Source organism: Parasteatoda tepidariorum, chromosome 7, assembly GCF_043381705.1.
Source record: "Parasteatoda tepidariorum isolate YZ-2023 chromosome 7, CAS_Ptep_4.0, whole genome shotgun sequence".
NCBI lineage: Eukaryota > Metazoa > Arthropoda > Arachnida > Araneae > Theridiidae > Parasteatoda > Parasteatoda tepidariorum.
The window spans coordinates 6199226-6213392 of record NC_092210.1 but is presented as its reverse complement, the minus strand read 5'-3'; the positions used below and the strand labels follow the sequence as shown (position 1 = coordinate 6213392).

The window sequence follows — 14167 nt, the reverse complement described above, 5'->3', positions numbered from 1 at the left end:
AGTTATGAAAAATAATGGCACGAAAATGTTCACGATTCAATTCCATTTTTTGAAAGAGAAGAACTTTTCAATTTACTGTCAACAACACAAATGAAGCTATAATGGTAAATCGTCTGCTGAATTTATGTTTAAAAATATCAAACTTTCGATTAAAATCGTCTGCGGTCGCCTAGCAACACTTACTGTTGCCAAGGCCAGAAATATAAATAGCAACCCTCGTATTTGGTATTTAGCCTATACTGCTCTCAACACAGAATATTCATTTCGGACGAATGATGGAAACAAAATCACTCACATTTTTAATAATTTCAATTGACATATTTTAAATAACAAAAATTAGTAATGAAGCACTTTTAATGTGTTATGCATAAAGTAAACTTAAATAATTCTTAAATTTATAATATTTTATTTAAAAAATTGCCAGAAACGAATTTTTTTTACATACTATTCTATTAACTGTCATTCTTTCCACCACCCCTTCGGGAAGGGTTTATTCGATGAACTAAACAATGAAGATAAACAAATTTGTGAAGGATCCGAAATTCCGGATTATGAAAAGATATTTTGCGAAGGGTCTGTTAACCGACCCAAATTTTTTCTAAACAGACCCCTGATAAGAATGTAAAGTATACTAAACAGAACGCATAGCCAAATCTTCGAACAAAAATAAGCACCTTTAAAGTAATTTTTAAGCCCTCAAAAAATATTTTTAAGCACTATATACATTAACAAAATGCGAAATGATTTTCAAAGACTTTGCATGAATGTGATAAACTAGCTAGTTTCTGACAAAACTCTTTTCTGGATTATATTAGCCACCAAACACAAAATACAGCAGAGTTGCAAATGAGAGAGCAAGAATCTCACCGAACCCAGCTCAGTAGTCACTCCCAAGTATTTCATAAAACATGTAACATGATTGGCTTTATCATACGTTACGGACAGATGGCACACGAAAATGGATTGTGGTTGAATGAATTGTGAAAACGTTGAATAGAACAATGTGAAATCCACACTTATGCATTATATGCAGTGAAAATCGACATGATAAAGAAAAAAAAGTCTCATTTTCGGAAAGGGAAAATTAAGCACTTTTTGAAAACAGCTAAAAGGCCTTTTGAAAAACAAAAATTGAAACACTTTTTAATAGCGCTACGCACATTGCTAAATAAACAACAATAAATTCTGCTTATACTGAATGAAATTTAACTGTCTCATAAATTTAAATCGATAATAAAAGTGCAATGATGATTTAACTTGTCACTGGGTCAACAATGAGCTAAAGAGTTTAATTTATTATAACGTTCTCATCATTATTTTTTTCAATGACATATAGTCCCTATTTAGTACTAAACAAAATTCTTATTTTTGAATTTTCATTTTAACCATATCATCACACTTGAAAAGATCGAAAAATTTTTCACTTTTATTCACACTATTTTTTCAGTTCAAGACCCCCCTGGCAGAATCACACCAACATTGTTGCAGAATGTTACATAATTCTTGCAGAAAAATTTTTCCTTTGAAAAGTAAAAAAATTTTAGTTTTCTTTTCTACAGAAATTTACACATAAAATTTGAAGCATGCATTTAGATAAACTCATTTTCGGTGTAATGTTTCGATTGTACTTTTGGCAGTTATTGATATTGATTTTCACATGGTTTTTAAATGTCCCGATATATTTCAAACACTATGGAAAATTCAAACATACATTTGAATATTTACTTTTTTAAGGCAGTGATTCTATTGATTTCTTTGTCTGTTATTGCTATAAGTTTCTCAATCGTTTTTAAATCCGATGTTTTTTTATACTATATTATTTATTATAACAACCTAATCTGGAAATGAAACACGCATTTGAGTAACCGCTTTTTAAGGAGTCCGATTTGCGTGATTTTGTCGTCTATCTTTTTTTAGGCAATTACTACTATGGATTTCATGATTTTTAATACATTTTTTTTTTATTGTGATGATTATTTACAAAATGCAAAGAAGGAAATAAGCAGTGCGTTTTTCCTCCAACAAAATGAGTGAATATCACCCATAATATTAGAATAAAAATTTATTACAATAATTTAAAAAAAATTTTATGTAGTGTTTTTATTTTTACTAAACACAGTGCTTTTGTTATTTTAAATGAGTAACATATATGTTTGTTATTATTAAAAGTATCTTGCAGAAAGATATTAGCGATAGAGAGTTTTATCGCAGGTAACTCGAAAAAATTTTGCCACAGGGTTCGAGACCTAAGAATATATATAAAAAATTCAACATCATTTTGTTAAATCTTATATTAGTTATAATTTAATAACAAAAACATCATCATCACCTGAGTGAAAGAGGAGTATCTTCATCACGTAACATCTGAAAGCTTTCTTCATCCAGTCCAGCGTAGATTCCATTGTTGTTGAAAATAATCACTATCACAGGAAGCTGATATCTAAAGCATAGATTTCAACATTTGGTTACAATACGCATTTGGCAATTATAATAAGCAAACTTTAAAGAATAAATTTATTTAAAATCAAATTATTTTTAATGTGATATAAATAAAATGAAGTATGATTTTTTTTAAAAAAAACCTTCAGATCAGATAATGAGATCACAGCTGAGATTCACAAAGAAACTTTTAAAAAATACTGGTACTTTTCCGTTCGACAAATAATGTAGAATCGAAAATAATGTAGAACGAAAAATCGACAAATAATGTAGAATTCCGCCAAATTTCTTACAGCTATAAGGGGAATGTTAGTTTGGGGCCACATGCTCTATTCTCTGAATTCATTTATTCCTTTCTTTCTTCCATCTTAATTTTCGTTTTAAAAAACGATGAAAATTTGGGATTTAGCCAGAACTGAAGAATATTATATATCTTTATAGTTGAACTTATTTTGATACTATTAATAAATATTTGTTTATAGTTGAACGTTTTTGTCTTTTATTCCGTTGACTGTTTTATCATTCACATCGCTTGGTAACTTGGCTTGCGTTTGGTTCAGAATTAACGACATTTAAGCCCGACTAATGGAAAAGTACCAAACATTTTAATGATTATGCCTCGTTTAAAATTCTTCATAACTATACAGATAAATAAGCTTTTTAAAAAATAGGTATATTTTTCTTTTAAAGAAAAGTTTATTTTAATAAAATTATTTTTGATTAAGCCTTCTCTCATTGTAGTTTATATTTTCTGTTGGATAATAAAGGATGTTAGTTACATTGAACATTGACAGTGTAATATTTAACATTTTTTGAACTACATTTAAAATAGTAAATAAAATAAATTTTGTGAACAATTGTCAATGACAACTCACCTTTGACTAGATTTACTAACAACAGATTCAAAAACATTTTCATCTAATTTAATAAAAAATTATAAATGTGATATGAACACTAAAACACTGTTAATGTCATTTTTTGTGGCATATGATTTTTTTTAAAAATGATTTTTTTAAACAAAATGAAAAATTATACTGGCATTGTTGCCATTTTGCACAAGGTCAGCAAACCACTATTGTTGTCTCCATAAACTGTTTTCATAAAGTGGACATCCAACTTTTCAAATCCATGAGGTCTCAACAATAAGTAACCTGTGATTGGCCTGTTTTAAATCTTCTAACCATCTGCCATCTTGTGGCATCGCCTAAGGTTCCGTGTCAGGATTGCAAGTGTTCCAAAAGTAAGGCCTTAATTTTAATAATTTGATTTTAGAAACTTTTAATTAAAGTGATATCTCATTAATTATCCAATATTTATTATTTTTACTACTTTTTATGAAATTATTTAATTTAAATGATTGTGAAGAAAGGAAAGCAAATTAATAAAAAACATTCGTATTCACTTTATCTAAAACTATATTTCACCTCGTTGATTTCCAATTCATGCATTTACTGACATCAAATTAAGAACTTAACTAGATGCCACTCAAGACTTGTGAATTCAACTGTCTGAGATAGAACACAATTTTAAGATTAATATTGATATATAATACAATGAGAAGTTTCATTTGTTATTAATTGATTAAACATTTTGAAAATAATTATAAAATTTCTACCATTAAATATTTTTAAAAATAATTAACAGTATTTAATTATTAATATGTTCACCATTGAAGAATTTTATACATTAAGTCTCGGAGCTCCGATAAAGGAAGACCGATCATTTAAGATTCCATAACTGAAAAAAATTTAGAACCACTTACAGGGGTCCCCAACCCTATGCCCGCGGGCACCATGGCGCCCGTCGATCGATCTAGGTGCGCCCGCTGCTTGAGCCTAACGATAAAATATTTCAGTTTTCCATTTTCCCAATAAATGCTATGCAAATTTTATGCTATGCAAATACATATTGAGGTACTCTGGTTCAGTAATGGNATTCATGTATTCACTGACATCAAATTAAGAACTTAACTAGATGCCACTCAAGACTTGTGAATTCAACTGTCTGAGATATAATACAATTTAAAGATTAATATTGATAAATAATACAATGAGAAATTTCATTTGTTATTAATTGATTAAAAATTTTCAAAATAATTAATAAAATTTCTACCATTAAATATTTTTAAAAATAATTAACAGTATTTAATTATTAATATGTTCACCATTGAAGAATTTTATACATTAAGTTTCGGAGCTCCGATAAAGGAAGACCAATAATTTAAGATTCCATAACTGAAAAAAATTTAGAACCACTAGTCTAGACTATTATGACTAGACATATAACGATGGATAAAAAAAGAAATTAAAGCTAGGATGCTTCAAAACGTCCTTACGCTACATGCTTCAGTGAGTAAATGAGGTACCTCTATACAAACACAATCGTAGCATCACTGCCATATGACGTCACTGTCACATGCCACTACCGCAAAGAATTTAGCTATCCTTATTTGCATATAGCATAGCTGCCAATATTAATAATAATAATTTCTGAAATCCAACAAACAGATGGCGCTCAGTGCAGTAATGTAGAAGGATTAATTGTATTCAGTTTTCTCTACGGCACTGTACCATGAACATCATTCCTTGTTTTTGTTATTATCAAGTTGTTAAAGAGCAGATTGTTTTTATTTTGTTCTTTAAATCATCAAATGAATCCATAATTCAAATTAGATACACTCACCTTTATCATTTTCTTAGCCCCACGTTTGGTGCCAATATTAAATAGGATGATCTAAGGGCTTTAAAGCATTAGAAATGCCTTTTAACAAAGTATATTTAATCACAAAAACAATGTTCATGGTACAGCGCCATAGAGGAAACTGAATACAATTAATTCTTTTCATTACTGCACAGAGTGCCATCTCTGTTAGATTTTAGAAATTACTATCATTAAGAACATTGGGAAATATTATTAACAGTCAACATAGAAAGGAAAAAAGTCCAGTAGATTTTACGAAATAATATAAATTTGATTTTAGCTGTTGCATAATATACCAAATATTCTACACACAGGGAATTTTAAAGTCATTAAAATACAATAACTTTATTACACTAATGAACTATAAATGGTTTGCAATATTTTCCATTTATGATTACTCATAATTTTGAATAGTAATAGACATTGAATTCATTAAAGATTTAATTAATTTAAAGAAGGAAACTCAGAATAAAAATAAGCTAAAAATTTTAGAACCAAAGAAAAAAAAAACTGATTACGATTCATTATGTATTAGTAATACTTATTTAAACATTCAAACAAGCAATAAAATACTTGAAAATTTTTTTGAATAGAAAATTTTTACTCAATTTTAGGGAATTCTCAAAAATGCACAAAAACCAGGAGAAATTTTATTAAACCAGTAGACCAAGAAAAACTAGCAAAATACAGTAGTCTACTAGAAAATTCAGTAGACTGCTATGATATAGGCATTACATATTTTTCTTCTTTTTTTCATTTAAAAAAACATTCCTCCTTTTAACTGACTTTATAGGTGTATAAAAATGTATTATAGAGTGAGAATTAGTTATGTGTTCATTAAAGTTTCACCTCTCTAAATAGTACCAGAACTTTGTACCGGTACCGGTGAAATAGTATCGGTGCGGCGATATGGGTTTATAAGTATTCTTCCCTTAGAAGTTTCTTACTTTTGTTATATATAAAGTTTCATATGGAATATGTGAAATATTCAGTAAATTAATTACCTGAATATAGTTTCCATTTCTAACCCCGCAAATCCAAATGCACTGTCCCCTTGAACGCATATCACACGCTTTCCTGGTGCATGTTCCTGACAATAGATGGCAGCAGCAATAGTTGAACCGAGTCCAAGTCCCATGGTTCCAAATGTTCCAGCATCCAACCTGGCGAAAGAAAGCGAAATTTGCACAAAGAACTTTACAAACCATAAAAATAGCAATGATAATCCAACAGATTCCAATTCCTATGAGAGTAGAAATTATAATAGGTTTGTAAATAAAACAGTAAATTGACACAATTAGGTATGGCATATTACAATATATACCCTATTACAACCAAGCTTATAACTCTCACTGTCAAAACACAAATCATGGTTACAAGTCATCATCAAAATACAATACTTAAACGACTTATTTGCAATGGCTCCTTATTTCTTTTCTTGACAAATATTGAAAAACAATTGGAATCACATATTAGTTTTATCAATGACTTCAACTATTGTATGCTATTACACTCCTGTAATATTTATTGATATTTAAATATATGCAGTTATTTATAGACCAGTCTTGCTATAACAACAATTCCATCTGCTTTTATGGATTGTTGTTACAACAGATTTTTACTGTAATTGAATCAATAAATTCTAAAACATGTCATCTATAATAAATTTCCTGTCCATCTATAATAATTTTCTTAAAAAAGTTGTGCATTGAATTATAATTAAGAGCATCATTGAATTATAATTAAGATCATCATTACATTTAAAAGCATGGACAAATGATATTCTTTTTACCTGTGACGAGGTAGCTCATTGGGCAGCATAGTTCTTCCAATATCCATTGTATTGGCACCTTCATTGATAATAATAGCATCTTTAGGAATCAATGCCTGGATCTAATTTTTAAAAAAAGAAAAGATTTTTTACCTTTAAAGCAAAGAACTGTAATAATAGATTTATCAGCACTGAAATATTTTATGAAACTATTCAAAGTACAAAAGTAAAAGTTTTATTAGCAAGGCAGGATTATTGAATAATTTAAAACAATTAGTACCCATATGTAGTGAGAAAAAAAATTAAAATAATGTGGAATAATGTTTTTTGGTCAAGTATACAGACAACAATTCTACAAGGTTTACATTATAGTATAATTTATGTGTTAGTTAAAATATAATCTAAAATATATTTGGCAATTTATATTATAAAATTGCAACAACTTAGAAACTTAATCTCTGTTTCTAAATTAATTCCTCTATTCTTAAATTCCCTCTTCTTCAAAAACTAAAATAAGAGTAAAATTACTCTTGAAATTTGTTTCTTTGTCTGACAGTGGTATAAGTGAATTTCTTTTAGCATAATATTTAATTTAGGAGCAACTTTGTAACAAACTTAACCTGCAACATTTAACTTTATTTCAAACTCGTTTTTTATTAACTAATTAATAATTGAATACCAACTTTAATGGCACAAGAGCCATTACGCATTTAAGAGAAATAATTTTAAACAAAGGCCTAAACTAGATCTGATGCAAAAAAAAAAGAAAAGAGAGGAAAATTACAAACACATTTTAATGAGCCGTGATGGCTCAGACGATAGAGTGTGATATGAAGTGAACTGGGTTCAAATCGATCGTTACGAATTCCACATTCGGCTTGCACTGTCCACAGTGTTAACATGAAATATCCTCAGTGGTAGATGGATAATGGGTTAGAATGCCCTTGATATCTGGTTAACCGTGGGAGGTTTTCGTGGTTTTCCTCTCCATGTAATGCAAACGCATGTTAGTTCTATCAAAAAGTCCTCCAAGAAGGCAAATTTTCCAAATATTTGATCCAGGAGTTCTCTTGTCTTCTAAATTGGGTTCAAAATTACAAGGCTACGTAGTTGAGCATTAGTAGTGGTAAACCCAAAAATTAGGTTGGCTGTTCAACAACTGTTATAAAATTTTTAAAAAAATACCCCTTATATATTAGGGCTCAGAAATCAAATTTGTCGAAAATGGGTATGTTTATTAAGAGAAAGTGTTTTTATGTCTGATTTTGTTACTTAATATCTTTTGCACCAATTAATTAGTGTATTTGAGGTCAAGACCTCGAATCATTAAGATTTGAGTTGTAGTACATGAAAATCCTTTCATTAGATCAAAGGTTATTCAGTGTTCAAGTAGTCGTAAACTCAAAATTAGGTCGGCTGTTCGACAACGACGGTTGTATAAAAAAAAAACACACATTTTGTTATCAATACCAAACAATGAGGTCATTTCATTTCATTGACCATTGATTATTTCAACTAATTAATGATTGAGTGGCAATTTAAAAGTAATAACAGAAAATGACTTTAATGTACCAATCTCAAATGCCATCACAAAATCAAATAAGCTAAATCTGGTGGAAAAAAGAAACAGAATATAAAAAGAGGAAAAGCACTAGAATACTTTGAAATTGATGAATCTGTATTTATATAAAGCAATGAATTTCCAGTGTAGAGGAGAATCAATTAATTAAAGAAAATATTCTTGAAATTTGAAATAAATAAAGTAAGAATGATGCAAACATTTGTTTGAGAGAAATCAATTCATTACAACCATTTGAAATTCTTTGAGTTTATAATTGAGATCCACTATTAAAGTGAAAGCTTATATGTAATAAATGCTACATTAGAAAACAGTTAAAAGTTTGCCATGTATGAAAAAAAAAAAAAAAGAATATCAATATTTCATAAATGTACACAGCATTTTATAAACACCACTTTTAATATAATTTGTCTAAAGCAAGAATTCCCCTAGTCATTCGTCTGGAACTGTAGCGGTGACTATGGTAATGAGGTATAATTTCAAGTGGGTGTGGGGTCATTGTTTAGGACTTGTTTTGGCTCAGATCGGCTTTAGAAATGGAATATTGTTCCTCCATCTACTGTGTCAGCCTAAGAATGAACAGAAGCTACCCTCCCTGAAATGCTCTATTCTTGTTTCCATAGCAGCAGACTGCCTTAGACTTTGAAGTGGGGGGAGTTCTTACCATAGACAAACTATATATACAGAGTTGCTACAGTAAAAAATGAACCAAAATAGTTGCTTTTAATAGCCTCAAGCATGAAAATAGTTGCCTAAAACAATAAAAATAGTTGCCTAAAACAATGAAAATAGTTGCCTGAACAGGAACAAAAATCTATCAAAAATAGTAGCCAAATAACTAAAATTATAGCTTAATTGAAAAATACTATGACTAGGACTGGGTGATGTCAGAAATTTTAAATTGTGATACATCGTCAGTTAGACATTGCATTAAAGTGATGTATGTAGCATATGATCAAAAATTACCTATGGGAAATCTTTCAATCAATCAAAAATTAAAAAAGAAATAAATCTATTACGAAAGAAAATATTAATTCTAAACATATTCTACTATGACCCCAAGCTTTATTTCATTTTTCTTGAATTAAAAATAATTTAAGATTTATTGTTTTAAAAATAATAATACTGTAACAAAATATTTTACATACATGCAATGAAAATTAAAAGAAAAATAAAAAAAACGAAAGTGGAAAACAAACCAAAGAAATGTTCACTTTAGAAAAAAACATTTTTTTAAAATTATTTGTTGGAAAAAAAAACCATGCTTTTGGAGCATCATTAGACCCTTTTTTATTTAATTATTTAAAATAATAAAAGGTATTATTAACTAATAGTCAAATTCTGTACTTAAGAAATACTTTATTATTATTTTCTTTGAAAATAAAATCGACTAAAGATTTATTTGTTTAAAAATGATACTGACTATGTAACAAATTATAAAACAAACGAATATTGAAAGAATTTTAATAAAAAAAAATTAAGTACTAATATCAAATTATTAAAAAAGCGACAAAACATTACTAAACTCTTTATTTAATTAAAAAAAATTCTTTGTTTTTTTCGTTTTCTTTTTAACTAATAGCTCTCTTTTTAACTAATTTTTTAAACTTCGTTTTAATTTTATCAAAAATAAAAGCAAACTAAATAAATGTAAGCTTTGTTGTAATTTTTTTATAGTTAAAAATGATTGGACATTTATTGGTTTAACAATAATTAAATTATTATACTTACCTACATTTTAAAAAAAACGAACTTTTTATAAAAGTTAAATACGAAATACCCCTATTAAATTGTATCGCTTAAAATGAAAAACAATAAGGGAAAAAAATCAAAGAAAATCTTTTTTTATTTTATTTATATTTTCGTTTCATTGATCTATTGAGTTCAGAATGAAAATTTAAGATAACAGTGATTGTGCAGCAATCGCAAAGTAACCGTAGGAAACCAAGTAACCAAGAATCGTTAAACCTAGACAGAAAAAAATGGGTATATCTGATGGTAAGTCTGACTGAAAATAATTTACAAAGAACCTGACAATTATTTCTGACAAAATAAAATGCACAACAATTGAAAAATGACTTGAGTCCCATTGAAAATAATCTTCAAAAAACGTAAAATCCAAAAGACAAAAATGGACATAAAGAAACTGTGCATTGCGTTCTACATAAAAACGCTGATCCTCGCACGAAACTGGGATTCAATTCGCTCTTCGTCATTCAACATCACGAAACTAACATCATCTTTATAGCAAAACGCTATCTACATCTCTGCAGCAAGACGAAATTAAAATCGTCTTCGTCAGTGCGGTAACAGCGCTAGCCTAGTCAAGGATCCTTGCATATTAAATAGTTAAACCGTGATTGTAGCCTTATTCCGGCTGTTTAAATCAAATTTCTGATGCATCGCCTAAAACGAAAGTCACTACATCGGCCTACCGATATATGCGTTAAATCGATATTTCGCGATACATCGATTTATCGCCCAGTCCTATCTATGCTCCAATTCCAAATGTATACCTTTTATATTTGTACAAAAAAGTTTCGTACAAATATAAAAAGGTATACATCTTAGAAAATCGGTACCTAAATAAGAGTCGAATTACAATAAAATATGAATGTTAATAGAAGGAAAAAAACAATTAAAAATAACAAAACTGCTCCTCGGAGAGAAAAAATAACAAGTATACTTTATTAAATCTAATGGAAATTTAAATGTTTGGCTTTTTAGACATAAATAATTGTATAAAAGTTTGCTTTCTTTTAACGTTTAACGTTTAACGTTCTGAAAAGTAACGTTCATTTATGCGAAAAAACTTCGCTAAGAGAAAAAAAGTCTCCTAATAGTCGCCTATTCCTGAAAATAGTTGCTTTTTTAGCCTTTTCAGGCAAAAAAAGTCGCCATAGTCGCCTAAGGATGAAAATAGTAGCAAATAGTCGCATTTTAGTCGCCTGTGGCAACCCTGTATATATACATATATATTATGATAATCATTGTTAAAAAGGAAGTAAAAACTAAAGGTTCAGAAATTAATAGTTAGTCAAGGAAATGAAAGACATTGTATGATAAATCAGTATTGAAGGACGCAGAATAAAAAGAAATTACTTGATTGTCTAATGAAAACAGAGGGAGTTGAAGGGCTACCTCTAAAAACACAGTCAAAAATCCACAAACAAATAAGTTTTGACATTTTTCAGTCTCACCTATCCAATATGTGGTTTGTCAGATTTCAGACTTTTTTTCTTCTTCTTTTGCATTAATAATTAATTGGGATCTCTAATGTGTACAGTTATTTTTTAACTTTAGTTTCAGCAAGGGTTTCAAAAATATAAGCCTAGGATTATGAAAATTAAGGGCTTGGATTATAAAAAACTGGGAATTTCTTCAAACTGATTAAACTGAAAAATCCACCGAAAAAAGTCTGTTTTGTTACATAAAATAAAGGTATTAGAAGTTTAAGCAGTAATAATCGTCTCTTTATTTTTACAATTTTATTTATAAGAAGTTATTATTAGAAGTATCTTATTCAACATGTAATGAAAATAGTAAATTATTTTCAGTTGTTGATTTAACCAAAGCAGTAACTCCTATATACATCAAAACTATTAACTGCGACAAATAATAAAATATAAATTATAATATTATAGGATCCTTCAAAGGAAGTCTTATTTTCAATTCTTTAAAAAAAAATTATACAAAATATTAACACAAAAACTTTAAAAAATAAAAGCAATAAATCTCTTACCTCATTGTAAGCAGCATAATAGTTCAAAGGCATGGTCTTGTCTGCAATCATGTTCTGAAAATATAATTTGTTTTTAAACAGTAATAGTTTTACAACACTTTTAATCAGGGTACGTAGTCAAATCTTTCAACAAAAAATAAGCACCTTTTAAGTACTTTTGAAGCACTTAAAAAATATTTTTAAGCACCATACACATTAACAAAATGCAAAATAGTTTTCAAAGACTTTAGATGATCATAATAAAATAACTAGTTTTTGACAAAGAACGCTTTTCTTGATTATATTAGCCATTATAAAATGATCAAGAAATTTTTCGGTTCGATATCAGAGAGTGGAAAATGAAGCCAGAAATTGAGAATATCTTGCAAAATGCAACAGAGTTGCACATGAGAGTGCAATCTCACAGTAGACGCACATGCCCCGCTTCAGTAAACTCACATGCAGACTTGCAAGTATATCATCAAACATGTAAAATGATTGGTGCTTTCATACGCTACGGACCGACAATACGCCGAAATAGATTGTTGAATGAATTCTGAAAACGTTGAATAGAACAATGTGAAAAGCACGCTTTTGCATAATACGTGACGAAAATCAACAAGGCAAAAAAATTCTCATTTCCGGAAAGGGAAAATGAAGCACTTTTTAAAACCACCCAATGAAAATAGAACCTTTAAGGACTTTTAAAAAACGAAAATAAAAAATAAGCACCTTTAAGCACTTTTTAAAAACGCTATGCATCATGTTAATACATATTATAAAATTTATTTATTTATGGGTATCATTCATTATAAAGCGGTTTTAAGTTTTAACAAAAACAAGTTTTAATTCCAAGATACAATATCCGGCCAAAAGTATCCGCACACCCGGTTGTTATGGTGATCAAAGCATAATGGTGTGGGGTGTTTCTAGTGGTTTGGCCTGTATCCGTTAGTTCCAGTGGTTGGAAACATGAACTCTGAGATGTATGTGGACATTCTGGACAATGCTGCACTCCCAACTCTAGGGCAATATTTCGGGGAAGGCCCATTTGTTCTCTTCCAGCAGGATAACTGCTCCATTCACACATCGAGACATGCACAGACGTGGTTTGACGAAATGAGTGTTCAAAAACTGGAATGACCTTCTCAGAGCCCCGATCTAAATCCCATAGAACACCTTTGAGACGAATTAGAGCACAGTTTGCGTAAACAGCCAAATCGACCATCCTCACTACAAGCACTCACTTCAGCTGTGATGGAATTCAATTTTCATCAAGGGTCTGTTTAGAAGAAATTTGGGTCCGTTAACGGACCAAAATATCTTTTCATGAAAACGAACCCTTCACAAAATAATTTATCTTTCAATCGGACCCTTCACAAATTTATTTATCTTCATTATTGTTTTATTAATCGAATAAACCCTTCTCAGGGGAAATAGAAAAAAAAAAAGAAAGGCAGTTCGAATCGGCAGTTATGGAGTTTCCGAGCTTTCCCTAAGTTTAAATTCCAAATGTAGTATTCTAAGAATATATTTCTACTTTTACATCATTCTTATTGATATCAAATGATAATTTTTTTTTTTGCAAATTAATAATTGATCAATTTATATTTATTCATAAAATTAATTAATAGAATATTATGTAAATAAAAATTAATTTCTGGCAATTTTTAAATAAAACATTATGAATTTAAGAATTGTTTAAATTTACTGAATGCGTAACACATTAAAAGTGATTCATAACTAAGTTGTGTTATTTAAAATATGTCAATTGAAATTATTAAAAATGTAAGTGATTTTGTTTCCATTATTTAGCCTATACTGCGTTGAGCAGTATAGGCTAAATACCAAATATTTGTAGGTTGCATCTCTAATTTAGTAGCAGAAATTGTTGAGCATATTCTTGTATCTATTTACAACTTAAAAACTTCTCGAAAATGTTTTTAGCAATTTTTGC

General features: G+C 29.0%; 1 protein-coding gene across 1 annotated transcript in view; it reads right to left on the bottom strand.

The window, feature by feature from the left end:
- Positions 1–14167, bottom strand: part of LOC107455176 (2-hydroxyacyl-CoA lyase) — a gene marked incomplete in the record, with an annotated part of 37837 nt that overhangs the window by 3896 nt on the left and 19774 nt on the right. The window contains 4 exon segments of the mRNA XM_043039772.2: positions 2330–2440; positions 6144–6302; positions 6932–7032; positions 12232–12285. Of these exon segments, the coding sequence (XP_042895706.2) occupies positions 2330–2440; positions 6144–6302; positions 6932–7032; positions 12232–12285 (425 nt within the window).